Source organism: Myotis yumanensis, unplaced genomic scaffold (genome assembly GCF_028538775.1).
Source record: "Myotis yumanensis isolate MYYU_CA2020_CCGP unplaced genomic scaffold, mMyoYum1.0.hap1 SCAF_14, whole genome shotgun sequence".
Taxonomy (NCBI): Eukaryota; Metazoa; Chordata; class Mammalia; order Chiroptera; family Vespertilionidae; genus Myotis; species Myotis yumanensis.
In genome coordinates this window covers 36,693,456-36,705,751 of record NW_027223765.1, presented here as the reverse complement: position 1 = coordinate 36,705,751, position 12,296 = coordinate 36,693,456, and the positions used below count along the sequence as shown (strand labels likewise).

Sequence of the window (12,296 nt, the reverse complement as noted above, 5' to 3'; positions counted from 1 at the left end):
AGGGGCCAGCCCCTCCTTCAGCTGATGATCTGCACCAGCCCGGTGTGGGGCCCTTCCAGTCCCAGACGCCAGGTGCTCACATCGATCAGGTCGGAGACATCGTGGATGTAGTATTTGCTTATAGCTGCATTGGTGGCAGCCAGATTCAGCAAGTAGTCATTCCGGGCCTTTGTGCACTTCAGCTTGTTCTCAGAATACTTTGCCTGCCTCTGGAAGAAGAAAAGAGTAGGTGTGAGAGTGAGCCACTAATGGCAGGGATTTAGGGTTTTTGGGGGTTTTTTTTTGTTAATCCTCAATGAATGATATTAAAAAAAAACACATTGATTTTTAGAGAGAGTGGTAAGGAGGGAGGGAGGGGAAGAGAGAAAGAAACATCAATGTGAGAGAGACACATCACTGGCTGCCTCCTGCACATGCTCTGACCAGGCCAGGGATCGGCCCTGCAACCCAGGTATGTATCCTTGTCAGGGAATCAAACCCGTGACCCTTGGGTGCACAGTGGTGCCCTAACCACTAATCCACAGAAGCCAGGGCTGGGGTTTTCTTAATGGTCACTCCGGTGATTAAATGTACTGTACCCCTCTGGAATACCTTACTCCGTATGCCAGCTGAGTAAGATTTGGGCTCTGTATTCAAAAAGCTCACCTTCCATTGCCCACATATAGCCAATGACAGCACTATTCAATAAGCAGCTGCCTGTTACTGGCCTCCACCAGAGCTTGTTAATAGGACCTCATGAGGCCTACTCACCAGCCCCCAATGGCTGTCCAAAGTACTGCGATGGCCCCCGGGGATGGATGTCCCAAGCCCCTCTTCCTCTAGGCTCTCCCTCATTGCAAGCTTTCTCTGCCCATCCTTTAAGAGGCCAACTTCATTCCTGCCTCTAGGCCTTTGGACTAATTGTTCTCCCTGCCTGGCAGGCCATGCTCCCAAGTCTCCGTGTGATCTGGTCCTTCAGGTCCTTACCCAAGGTCTACGTTGAACATTTTGTGGGACTGACAAAATGGTCAGCTCAGACTCTGACGGCAGCTTTGTCTAAAATGTTGCCAGCATCTCCACTGTCCCTCCCTCCATCCTCTATCATTTTGCCCTTTTCAATTTTTTTCGTTTATTTAATCTTTATTCCATTTTTAAGACATTATTTTATGGCAGTTTTAGTCTATAGCAAAATTAAGAAGATAGGTGCAGAGACTTTCCATATGCCTCTGCCCCACATACACACAACCTCATCCATTATCAACAACCCCCACCAGAACAGTACATTCATTAATTATCACCCAGAGTCCACAGTTTGCCCTGGGCTTCACTCTTGGTGTCTATATTCTATGGGTTTGGACACCATTATAGTAGCACACAGATTCATTTCCCTGCCCTAAAAACCTGCTGTGTTCTGCCTTTTCATCCTTCCCTCCCTCCAACCCCTGGCAACCTCTCAACTTTCCTTGTCTCCATCATTTTGCCTTTTCCAGAATGTCATATGGTTGGACTCATACAGTATGTATTGTTTTCAAATTGGCTTCTTTCACTTAATTATAAGCACTTTAATGTTCCTCCATGTCTTTTCATGGCTTGCTAGCTCATTTCTTTTTGGATCTTGAATATTTAGTCAACATTCCATTGTTTGGATTTACCACAGTTTATTTATCCATTCACCTACTGAAGGACATCTTGATTTCTTCAAAAGCACTTACCGGCCAAAATTATATTTTTTACTTCTTTGTGTACTTGCTGATTTTCAGACCCCCCACTAGAAAGTAGGCCCTGTGAAGTCAGGGACGCTCTGCCTTGCTCAGCTCTGGACCTGTAATACCCAGAAAAGTCCCAGCACAAGGCAGTCGTTCCGTGGTTTCCATGGGCGGTCTGGATGTGGGAGGAGGAGGCAGAGCAGGCAGCCCAGGGGCAGTGATGGCGAGGAGTCCGACTGCCTCCCTGGGGAGCTGCTCCTGTTCGGGGCCAGCTGCAGGAAGGAGCAGAGTTCATGGGTTGGAGTGCTATCCCCTTACTCCTTTCAGACTAATGAGTCCCACTGCTGGGTAAAAATACAGCTCTCCTTAGAGTTTCCTCCTTCATCTAGACGCTCTTAAACCTTCCTTATTCCAGATTGAGTTCTTCTAGCTTCTTAGTAGAGGTGTCCCCAGAGATCCCCTCTGACCTTTCTTTCTCCAGGGTCCACTTATTCTGGGAATTTCCAAAAACAGACTTCAGGTAATTACCTCCTGTACCAGCCATGCATCCAACCCTCACAGAGAGTTTTGATGACCCTGACCAGTTCGCAGGGGACTACTCTGACCCTGAGACCATTTTTAGCCCTTTATGGACTCATAAAAGTTTATACCTGGGAAGGATAGTCAAGGTATTTTAGTGTAATTCATCCATTTTATAAGTGAAAAGATAACTGAAGGGGAGAAGTAGCTTTTCCAAGGGCCAAATGGTTAATTTACATACAACTCTGAACACAAAATTAATCTTCAGACTCCCAGCCAGTATTCTCTCTACCCCCTGTTGTTCTGTAATTCCTTGCCTGACTATCTTTTTAAAAAATATTTCTTTTTTTAATATATATTTTTATTGACTTCAGAGAGGAAAGGAAAGGGAGAGAGTGATAGAAACATCAACGATGAGAGAGAATCATTGATTGGCTGTCTCCTGTACACCCCTCAACGAGGATCAAGCCCACACCCAGGCATGTGCCCTGACAGGGAATCGAACTGTGACCTCCTGGTTAATAGGTCGATGCTCGACCACTGAGCCACACCAGTTGTGCTAAATATTTCTTTGTTTTTAGTATATTCACAAAGTTATATAACCATCACCACTATCTAAATTTAGAATATTTTCATCACCCCAAAAAGAAATCCTGTACCCATTAGCAGTCACTCCCTATTCTCCTCTGCCCCAGCCCCTGGCAACCACTATTCTACTTCCTATCTCTATGGATTTGTCTCTTCTGGACATTTAATATAAATAGAATCCTACATATGTGGCCTCTTGTGATTGGTTTATTTCACTGTTTCCAAAATTCATCCATGCTGTAGCATGAATCAGTACTCCATTCCTTTTTAGGACTAAATAATATTCTGTTGTGTGGACAGGCCGCATTTTACTCATCCATTCATCAGCTGACAGACATCTGGGTTGTTGCCACTGTGGAGCTATTATGAATAATGTTTCAATGAACATTCATGTGCAAGTTTTTGTGTGGACATATGCTTCAATTCCTCTTGAGTGATACCTAGGAGTAGAATTGTTAAGTCATATGGTAACTTAGTCTATGTTTAAAATTTTGTGGGATTGCCGAAACCTTCTCCAAAGTGGCTGAATCACGTTACCTTCCCTCCAGCAGTGTCCACGGGTTCCACTTTCTCCACATCCTCATCAATGTTTGTCATTGTCTGTCTTTATTTTAGCCATCCTAATGGATATGAAATGGTGTCTCACTGTGGTTTTGATTTGCATGTCCTTAATAACTAATGATGCCAAGCATCTTTTCATGTACTTACTGATCACTCATACATGTTCTTTGGAGAAATGTCTATTCAAATACTTTGCCCATTTTTTTAATTGAGTCTCTGCCTGATTATTGTGGAGCCAATTTTTCTTTGCCTTTAGCAATTACCCTGAAGTCTTATTTTATTTGCCTCTGATTACTTTTCCTGCTTACGTAGGTCCTGTTGGATCTTGTTCCCACTCAATCTCCTATAATTTTTAAGAGCTGCAGGATCATATCATCATAGAATTCATCTCACTGAAGCCCAAATAAACATCTGGCACAATGTTTGGCAACATAGAAAGAGCTCAGGAAATGTTTGCTGATTCCATAGAATGAATGGATGCAGAAGATTCAACAAGAAATCGTAATCTTTCAAGAAGAAATAAACCTTAGAAGTTGCCTAGTCCAGGATGACAGAAAAGCAACCTGTGCACTGCCCCTCTATATTCTGGCCATGGCAGAAATTATTAATTGATCACAGCACCATTTTCAGCTAAAGCCAGGAGAGAGCTCATGATCCTCAACACAGAGCTCTGGGCAGCCACTACCAATCCATCAGAGTTGACTGAGAGAGGAGAATTATCTGCCATCACTGTCAGATTTAAAACTGAAGTTCAGAGAGGTGTAATAGCTGTGGCATTTTCAAAACCCAGTCTATCTGCCTCCAGAACCAGTACTCCTCTCACCATGTCCTCCTGAGGCACTTTCCAGCACTGATACACAGCCATTCCAATCACCTGCCTCTGCTTTGGCAATGGCAGTACTGGAATGATTCTTTCCCAAGTTCCCAGTGCTGGTTGGCAGCCCAGTGCTGTTCCCTCTTGTTGGTACACACTCAGTCCCAACCAGTCCCCAGACACCTAACTGACCCCCAGAGCAAGCCCCCACCCCTCACTAATGCCTGTGCTCTGGGCTATGAGTCTCATCACAGTTCAGCTCTCTTGTCAGCTGAAGACCTCTTCCACCTGCTGACCCTGGCACAAGCCAGACCTGCCTTCTCCATGACACTGACCTCCAAGAGAGCAGATGCGGGCAACATTATTCTACCCTCACAACCCCCAGGGTGCAGAGGGGGAGGCCAAAGCTTTCAGAGAGCATGGCCCCCAGGGCCCTCACTTGCCTTCTCCTTCATCTTCTCAATCTTCTTCACAGAGCTGCGGCGCTGGGGCCGGTCGTCGTGCCGGAGCAGGTTCATGCTGAGCTCTCCCGCCTTGTTGAACTGCTTCTCCTCCTGCTTCTCAGCCTCCTTCAGCTTGCTCTCCGCACTGATGCTCTCCGCGTGGTACATGTGGTAGGTTTTCATGACCTGGGGACACACAAGTGCAGGAATCAGCAGGCTGTTAGGGCCCAGCCTGGGTGGCTCTGGTGCTCTCGGCCCCCTAAGTTCTGCGCTCCAGTCTGCTCAGCCCTCCCTCTTCCCGTGACACACTCTGAGCTCCCACAGCTCTTTACTTCTGCAAAAACTCTCGGAGGACTGGAGATGATGATTGTCAGTAGCAGCTTCATAGTTATCATCACCATCATCACCATCACCATCATTAAGTCCTTACTAAGTGCCAAGAATGGACTAGCAAAGAGAAAATTTAAAAGGGCAACCACAGTCCCCAAGCATTTGGGGTCTCAGAGGTGATATGGCAAAGTTGCTGCTCTCTCTAGCCTCCCAACCACAATTCTTGTGTCACTGGGAAAGCTCCTCCTACAGTACTCTTGGAGCTTCCATGGGAACATCCTTCTTACTCACAAGCAAATTATTTTCTCAGCTGTTTCATTAAGTAAAATTGACCTACAAATGACTGTTCCCAAAAGGAGTACTATTGGGTAACAATACATCTCAATGCATATTCTATGCTCTCTGAACTAAACTCATCCTTGACTATAAAATGAATTCCTGTAAAGCATATTGCCCTTTGCTATTCTGTGTCCATAACAAAAGTTGGATGTTGTTATAACAAAGGAAAAATTGAGTCAGAGGAAATCCTAGATGTCACCTAATCTGACTACCAAATTTTATAAATAGGGAAACTGAGGCCCAGAAGGTCCTCCAAGATCGGCAGTAGTATCAGCATAGTCTCCAGACTTTACATCCATGTGGCCAAGCCCACAATCAAGGTATAGAGCACTTCCATTACACCTGACAGAGCCTGGTGCCCCTACACAGTCCTTCCCCACCCCTACCCCAGACCCAGGCAATCACTGACTCGCTTTCTATCACTGTAGAATTTCATCTATATGGAACCACAGAGTATAAACCCTTTCAGTCTACCCTCTTTCACTCAGCATAATTTTTTTAGATTCTCCCATTTGTTGCATGTATCATACGTCCTTTTTTTATTGCTAAGTAGTACCCCATTGTATGGCTATACCACAATTTGTTTATCTATTTTTGTTTGTTTGTTCATCCTCACTCAAGGATATTTTTTCCATCGATTTTTAGAGAGTGTAAGGGAGGGAAGGAGGGAAGGAGGGAAGGGGAGAGAGAATCATTGATGTGAGAGAGAGAGATTGATTGGTTGCCTCCTGCACATGCCTGAAGGGCTGGGGATCAAACCTGCAACCCAGATATGTGCCCTTGACTGGGAATTGAACCCTTTACCCTTCAATGTGCAGGCCAATGCTCTAACCACTGATCCACTGGTGAGGTCTGATTATCTATTTGGATGTTGATAGTTATATGTATTGTTTACAGTGTTGTAAAGCTGCTATGAGTGTTCCTGTATAATTCTTTGCATGGACATATGTTTTCATTTCCCTTAGGTAAATATCTAGGAGTGGAGTGGAGAGTCATATGGTAAGTGTATATTTAGCCAAATTAGAAATCTGGTCTCTGACTTTTAATCCACCATGTTTCTAACATATCATACTGTTTCCTGAATTTATTCCAATTTTCTCATCAATTGAATACTCTTGGCAGCCTTTAAGCAATATCCTGTCTCCTGGTCCCCAACTAAAAGTATATTTTTCCTTTGCAATATCAAGTTTATGGTCATCTTTCTATGCTAAGAAATTTCTGGAATCCATGGCTCCTGGGCCTTGTTTATTCTCTCTGTCCTTTGGATAATTACAGCAGCTAATAGAGCAGAGGCTTCTATGAGGTCATGGGGTGTACTCCTGCCTAGCCAAGCCCTTCAAAGTCAGGGAACTTGGAATGAGATACTGGCCAACATTGCAACCTTATTTATTCTCATTTAAAGTCCTGTGAGGTAAGTTTATTAGAATGAGGATTTCTTCTGTGACTCTCACCATTAAGTCACAGCATTGATCTGTGGGTCAGAAAGTTCCCTTTGCCAGAGGTCAGGAGTCAACAGGGGCAACATCGATGGCACAACACGGTGGGTAAACTTACGGACTCTGGGCTGAACCCTGAGGCCGCCATTTACAAGCTGTGTGACCTTGGGCAAGTCCTCCCCTCTCTGACCTCTCCCTCCTCATCTGTAAAATGAGGACAATAGCACCGACCTCCAGGTTTGTTGTGAGGACTTAAGGAGTCAGTTTTTGTAAAGTGCTGAGACCATCACCTGCTGCAGGGTTAAGAGCATTAGCTGCCCCCATCACCATGATCACCATCCTCCCTGTTTAGGCTGAGGGTTTCAGAACCTTAAACTCACTTGACTTCAGAAAAATGTTTGCAAATTCTATAGAACATCTACTATTGTGAAAAAATATATATTCTATACCATGTTTCTCCCTCCTTCTTTCAATCTGAAAACCTCCCCAAATTTCAAAAAAATAAATGGATAAAAAAAATGCAATCAATTTTCTTTGCAGGTCTTGGTGAGAAGACCGCTTGTCTGCATTCTACCCAATCTTGTTTTATTTTACTTTATTTTTGCTTATTTGCAGTTGCCCTAAAACCTCTAGAGATCCCCATCTTGCTGATTTCCACTCATTTCCACTCAGCCTATTTCCAAACTCAAGGGGCCAGAAAGGGTGCTGGATTGGTGCATTCTTGACATCTAGTGGCCAAAAGGAAGGGCTGCAGGTTTGTGGATAACCAAGGCAGTTGGCTATTTTTAACCACCTCCTTTGTGTAATGGTTCCAGGAACGTGATGTAGCTAAGAGTTGGTAATGCCTGCTCAAGTCTGTCTCCAGGACTCTGCCTTTCCCATTCTTGAATCTTCCTCTGTCCTTCCACATTCACAGATACCACTGCTTTCTTTGCTTTTCTGCCATGCTTCTGGTGATGTTCATTTCTGGACTCCTCCCTTTCTGGGTTCAATCCTTCCTGCTACATCCATTTTTTTTTTCTACTTCAACTGCTGAGGTCTGCTTATTTCAGCACTAAATCTGTCATCTGTGTTAGGTAGTGCAGAGGAAGAGAGCTAATTTCTATTTGCAGCTAGATCTTCCTGTGCAATCATCCATGCATGAATCCATCTACTCACTCGGGTTGAGAGGGGCAGAAATAGAATATTGGGGACCAGCTATAATTATAAGAAATATTAATCATACTCTGTTAACCATGATTGTTTTGTTTTGATTAAAGAAGGCACATTCTAACCTGGCTGGGAGTTGCACGTGGGACCTGGGAGCTCACCTGGAAATGCGACCCATCCTCCCCATCTGGGAGCTGCCTATTATCATCGAAAGATAACCTTAATGCAGAAACCAGAGCTGCCAGCCCTTTGAAGACCCCCAGCCTTTGCATACCCGTAGGCCTTTGCAAGTCTCCAGCCCGCATTACCTGTAAACTGCCCATTTGGCATACCTTTTTGCCTACTTCCCATGTAATCTTTGTCTTTCTATCCAATATAAGCAGCTGGCTTATGGTGTAGCACAGAGCAGATTTTTGTGGATGACCTGCTGCTCTCCCATACTGCCGGCAGTATTGGAATAAATGCTCATATATGATTCACCCTTGTCTCTGCTAAATTGGCTGAAGCCCAGACCCTTTGATTGTCCGGTTACAGGGTCAGCACCCCAGCAGGGTGTTCTCAGTTTCTCACATTCTCCTTTGCCCAGTTTTCTACTCTTCTTGGACCATAGAGCACTCTTTCCGCTCTTCAACAAGCCAAGCTTCCCAGTGCAGTCTTTGAACTGCATCCCCCAAACCCCATGTTTGGAGAGCACAGCCCTGACAATGCTGGAGCCACATGCTATGTGGTCCAATTGGTAATGCCTGATCCCAAGAATATCAGGGAACTGGATGGCCCAGGTGACTTATGTCCAACAGCTGCCACAAAAAAGTTCACCTGGGGACATCTCTGAAACGGGCCTAAGTACTTATACCCAGAATCCTCTAGATCAGCGGTTCTCAACCTGTGGGTCGCGACCCCTTTGGGGGTCGAACGACCCTTTCACAGGGGTCGCCTAAGACCATCGGAAAAACACATATATAATTACATATTGTTTTTGTGATTCATCACTATGCTTTAATTATGTTCAGTTTGTAACAATGAAAATACATCCTGCATACCAGATATTTACATTACAATTCATAACAGTAGCAAAATTACAGTTATGAAGTAGCAACGAAAATAATTTTATGATTGGGGGTCACCACAACATGAGGAACTGTATTAAAGGGTCGCGGCATTAGGACGGTTGAGAACCACTGCTTTAGATAAACTGAAACATAGGAGTCAGCATGAAAGATCCTTAGTTCAATAGCCTAGAATAGTCTGCTCAATATTGCCAGTCTAGGATATGTTAACCAATATTTAAACTTCAGAGTTTGCAAACCTCTGCTTTTATTATCTCTAAGGAGCATTTCAGTTAATCCTTATCCCAAATCCTGGGAGGCAATGTGATAACAATAACAATAGCAGCTGACATTTACTGAGCACTTACTACCTACCATGTTTTTATATATAGCAACTCATTTATTTCTCATAAAATAAAACAACAACACCCTATGAGGTGGGTACCATGTAATCCCTGCTTCATAGAAGAGGAAACCACAAAATAGGGATGAAGGATCCTCTACCCCACAGGGACCCCAGAGGCCCGGCTTTGAGACTCAACGCTCCCACCACTGCTGGGTGACCGTGGCAGAGGCTTGTCCTCTCTGTGCTACCTGGCGAAGACTAGATGGGAGGTAGGTAGGAAGATGCTTCAAAAAGTACGACTGTAAAGTGACTGGCTGACAGCAGTGCTGGGCTGGGAAGGGAGCAGGCCTTTAGCGAAGGCCCAGTCTCTAACCTGGGGTCGCTAAAGGGCCCCTCAGAGGCACACATCCAGCTTCATGCCAGATGGGGGTTCCTGTCCTGCCCTCCGGACCCTATCAGAAGGGGGCCTCAGAACAAGGCTGAGATGCACAGCGTAGGAATATGGAAGCGGAGACCACTGTTCTTGGACCCAGATTAGTTTCATAGGTGCTTGGAAGGCCCCTCAGAAATCTTGGTGAATTAACCCCTCATGGAAGGACACTAAAGCCCAGAAATAGCTAGTGTGCTGTTCAAAGTCAGATAGCAAGGTGGACAGTCAGGCCTTCTTAGCAGTGGGCATTGTCTTTTCTGGTAATCACACTGCCTTCTGCTGTGTGCACTTTGCCTTTGACATCTTCCCAAAGCCTCAGATCATGAAAACAGGAAAGTATTATCTGCACAGCCCCTCCGATGCTCTTTTACATGCAAACAAAGGCAAAGGCGACCTGGAAGTTGACAGTGTCAATAAAGGGACACGCTGGGACAGGATAAGGATCAGTTGTTAGAAAACAGGTTTCCAACAGCGTAGTGCAGGTGTGCTTCCTATACCCCAGGGCCATCCCTGGGTTATCCTAGAGTTGTGTGGGGGAGACCCTGAGCTAACGCATGTCAAAGACACCCTTGAAAGAAAAGAGAAGTCCCTAAATTTCAGTCTGACCACCCACACTCTGTCTGGCCTACATTCTCCATAGAAGTTATCATCACTATTTTATTTATTCATTTTGCATGTTTATAAACATCCCTGCTAAAGTTAAAGTCCAGGAGGGCCAGAACCCCATTTATGATCATATTCATTATATTAAAGTGGAGACGGATACCCAGCAAGTATCAATATATGTTTGCATGAATGAATGAATGAATGAATGAATAAGAGTTGGCTGGCTGAATAGATGGATAGGTGGATGGGTAGATGGATAGATGAATGGATGGATGGATGGTGGGTAGATGGATAAGTAGGTGGGTAAAATAATGGATATGTGAATGGAAGGGAGGGAGGGAGGAAGAGGTAGGAGAATAAAATAGGGGAGGTATAGTTTTACTGCCTTCAATCTGGTAAATATAATTGGGGTGGGGCATAGCTATACCTTTAATAATCACATTTTTATTGAACAGGTTATTATGTGCTAGGTACTATACTACGAAATACCACAGTGTGAAAGACAGATAGGGTCTCTGCCCTCACAGAACACACCCTCTAGTAGGGATACAATGATATACGTGATTATCACATGGTGTGTTAAGTACTACGATGAGGGAAGTACAGGGCATTAAAGGAAGGCTTCCTGGAGGAAGTGACATCTAAACTGAACCTTGAGGAAGAGTAGCTGTTAGCTGGGTGAAAAGGGCATGGAGTGGGGGTGGGGTGGAATATTCTAGACAAAGGGAGCAGTGTTAGCATTAAGCCCAGAAGCAGCAGGAGCCAATAAGTTTGAGGAGCAGAGGTTTGTTTGAGCACTAGCCAATGCAGCTACTTCCTTATTCTCCCCCAGCGACTCCTCAGTGGACATCTGTTGTTTTTCTCTGCTTAGGATCATCTAGTCCTCCTTCTTTCAGAACAGCTCCCTGATTTTCTTTAAGGAAATCCCCCCAATTCCCCTCCCCACCTTCAGTCCATGTGGTTGATGGGAAACTAAAACCAGACTCCACCTGAGGGTGAGCATGAGACCCAGGCCTGGCCAATTAGTAACATTATGTTAACCTGGCCACAGTGGTTAGACCTCCTGATTCCAGCCAGGCCAATAAGAGACAGCCCTGGGCTTTGCTGGACACACGGGAAAGGGCACTTCTCTTTCCACTAGGGGGCGCTAAGCTGATAGAAAATGAACTTACAGTGGGGCTGGGTGGGGAGACCATCTTTGTGACCAATAGGAGAAACCTGCCTGATCATGAAAGCAGAACAGAGGAAAACAAAACCAAAGGAGGGAGACAGGCTGATTTCCACAGGTAGATGGTTGGGTGGATGATGGATGGATGAATGGATAGATGTGTAGACAGACAGATGGTAAGAAAGGAGGAGGAAAGGAGGGAGAGAGAGAGAGAGAGAGAGAGAGAGGAAGGAAGGAAGGAAGGAAGGAAGGAAACTGAGGGAGGAAATAGGATAAAATGGAGGAGGTACTGTTCTATTGCCTTTGATCTGGTGAGTATTTTGGGGTGCTGCTTGCTGCAGAAAAGTTGTGGTAGGCAGTTAGACAGGCATGAGCAGAGCAAGGACAATGGGCCAGGTACAGAGGTCATCAAGGCAAAACTGGGAAAACAAGAACCTCGTCTCCAGGGTGACTTCCCTACCCTAGCATATTGCTGATCATGAGATTCAGACCCTCCCCTGACCTTTCCTCCCCTGGCATGTTGCTAGTCATGTGGGTTAGGCCCCCTTAGAGAGGGTACAAACAAGGGGGCCAGGGAATAGCCCTTAAGCATTAAGCCCCCAGGACAATGAGGTTCTGACCTGCATCAAATACATCTAGGCCTCTGCTGTGTTTCAGCTCCAGGCCCAGAAAAGCTGCAAAACCAGAAAAGCAGCAAAACCAGACCAGAGACAACACGCTGACCTCTGGACCAGCTGTATTGACTAAAGACCCCCTGCCCTGGCACCAACCAATCCGTGGAGACCACAATCCAGAAAGAACACACCTGGAAAGCTGATAAATATTCTATTGAGATC

The 12,296-nt window shown here is 45.1% G+C and overlaps 1 protein-coding gene across 5 annotated transcripts in view; it reads right to left on the bottom strand.

Annotated features, from left to right (window-relative positions):
• SRGAP3 (SLIT-ROBO Rho GTPase activating protein 3) overlaps positions 1-12,296 on the bottom strand; it is a 230,801-nt gene that overhangs the window by 63,123 nt on the left and 155,382 nt on the right. For all 5 annotated transcript variants that reach the window (XM_070390687.1, XM_070390688.1, XM_070390689.1 and 2 more), the window contains exons 5-6: positions 4,611-4,796; positions 81-209 (exon numbers count right to left, since the gene is read on the bottom strand). In XM_070390687.1, coding sequence (XP_070246788.1) covers positions 81-209; positions 4,611-4,796 — 315 coding nt within the window. The remainder of the gene's footprint in view (positions 1-80; positions 210-4,610; positions 4,797-12,296) is intronic.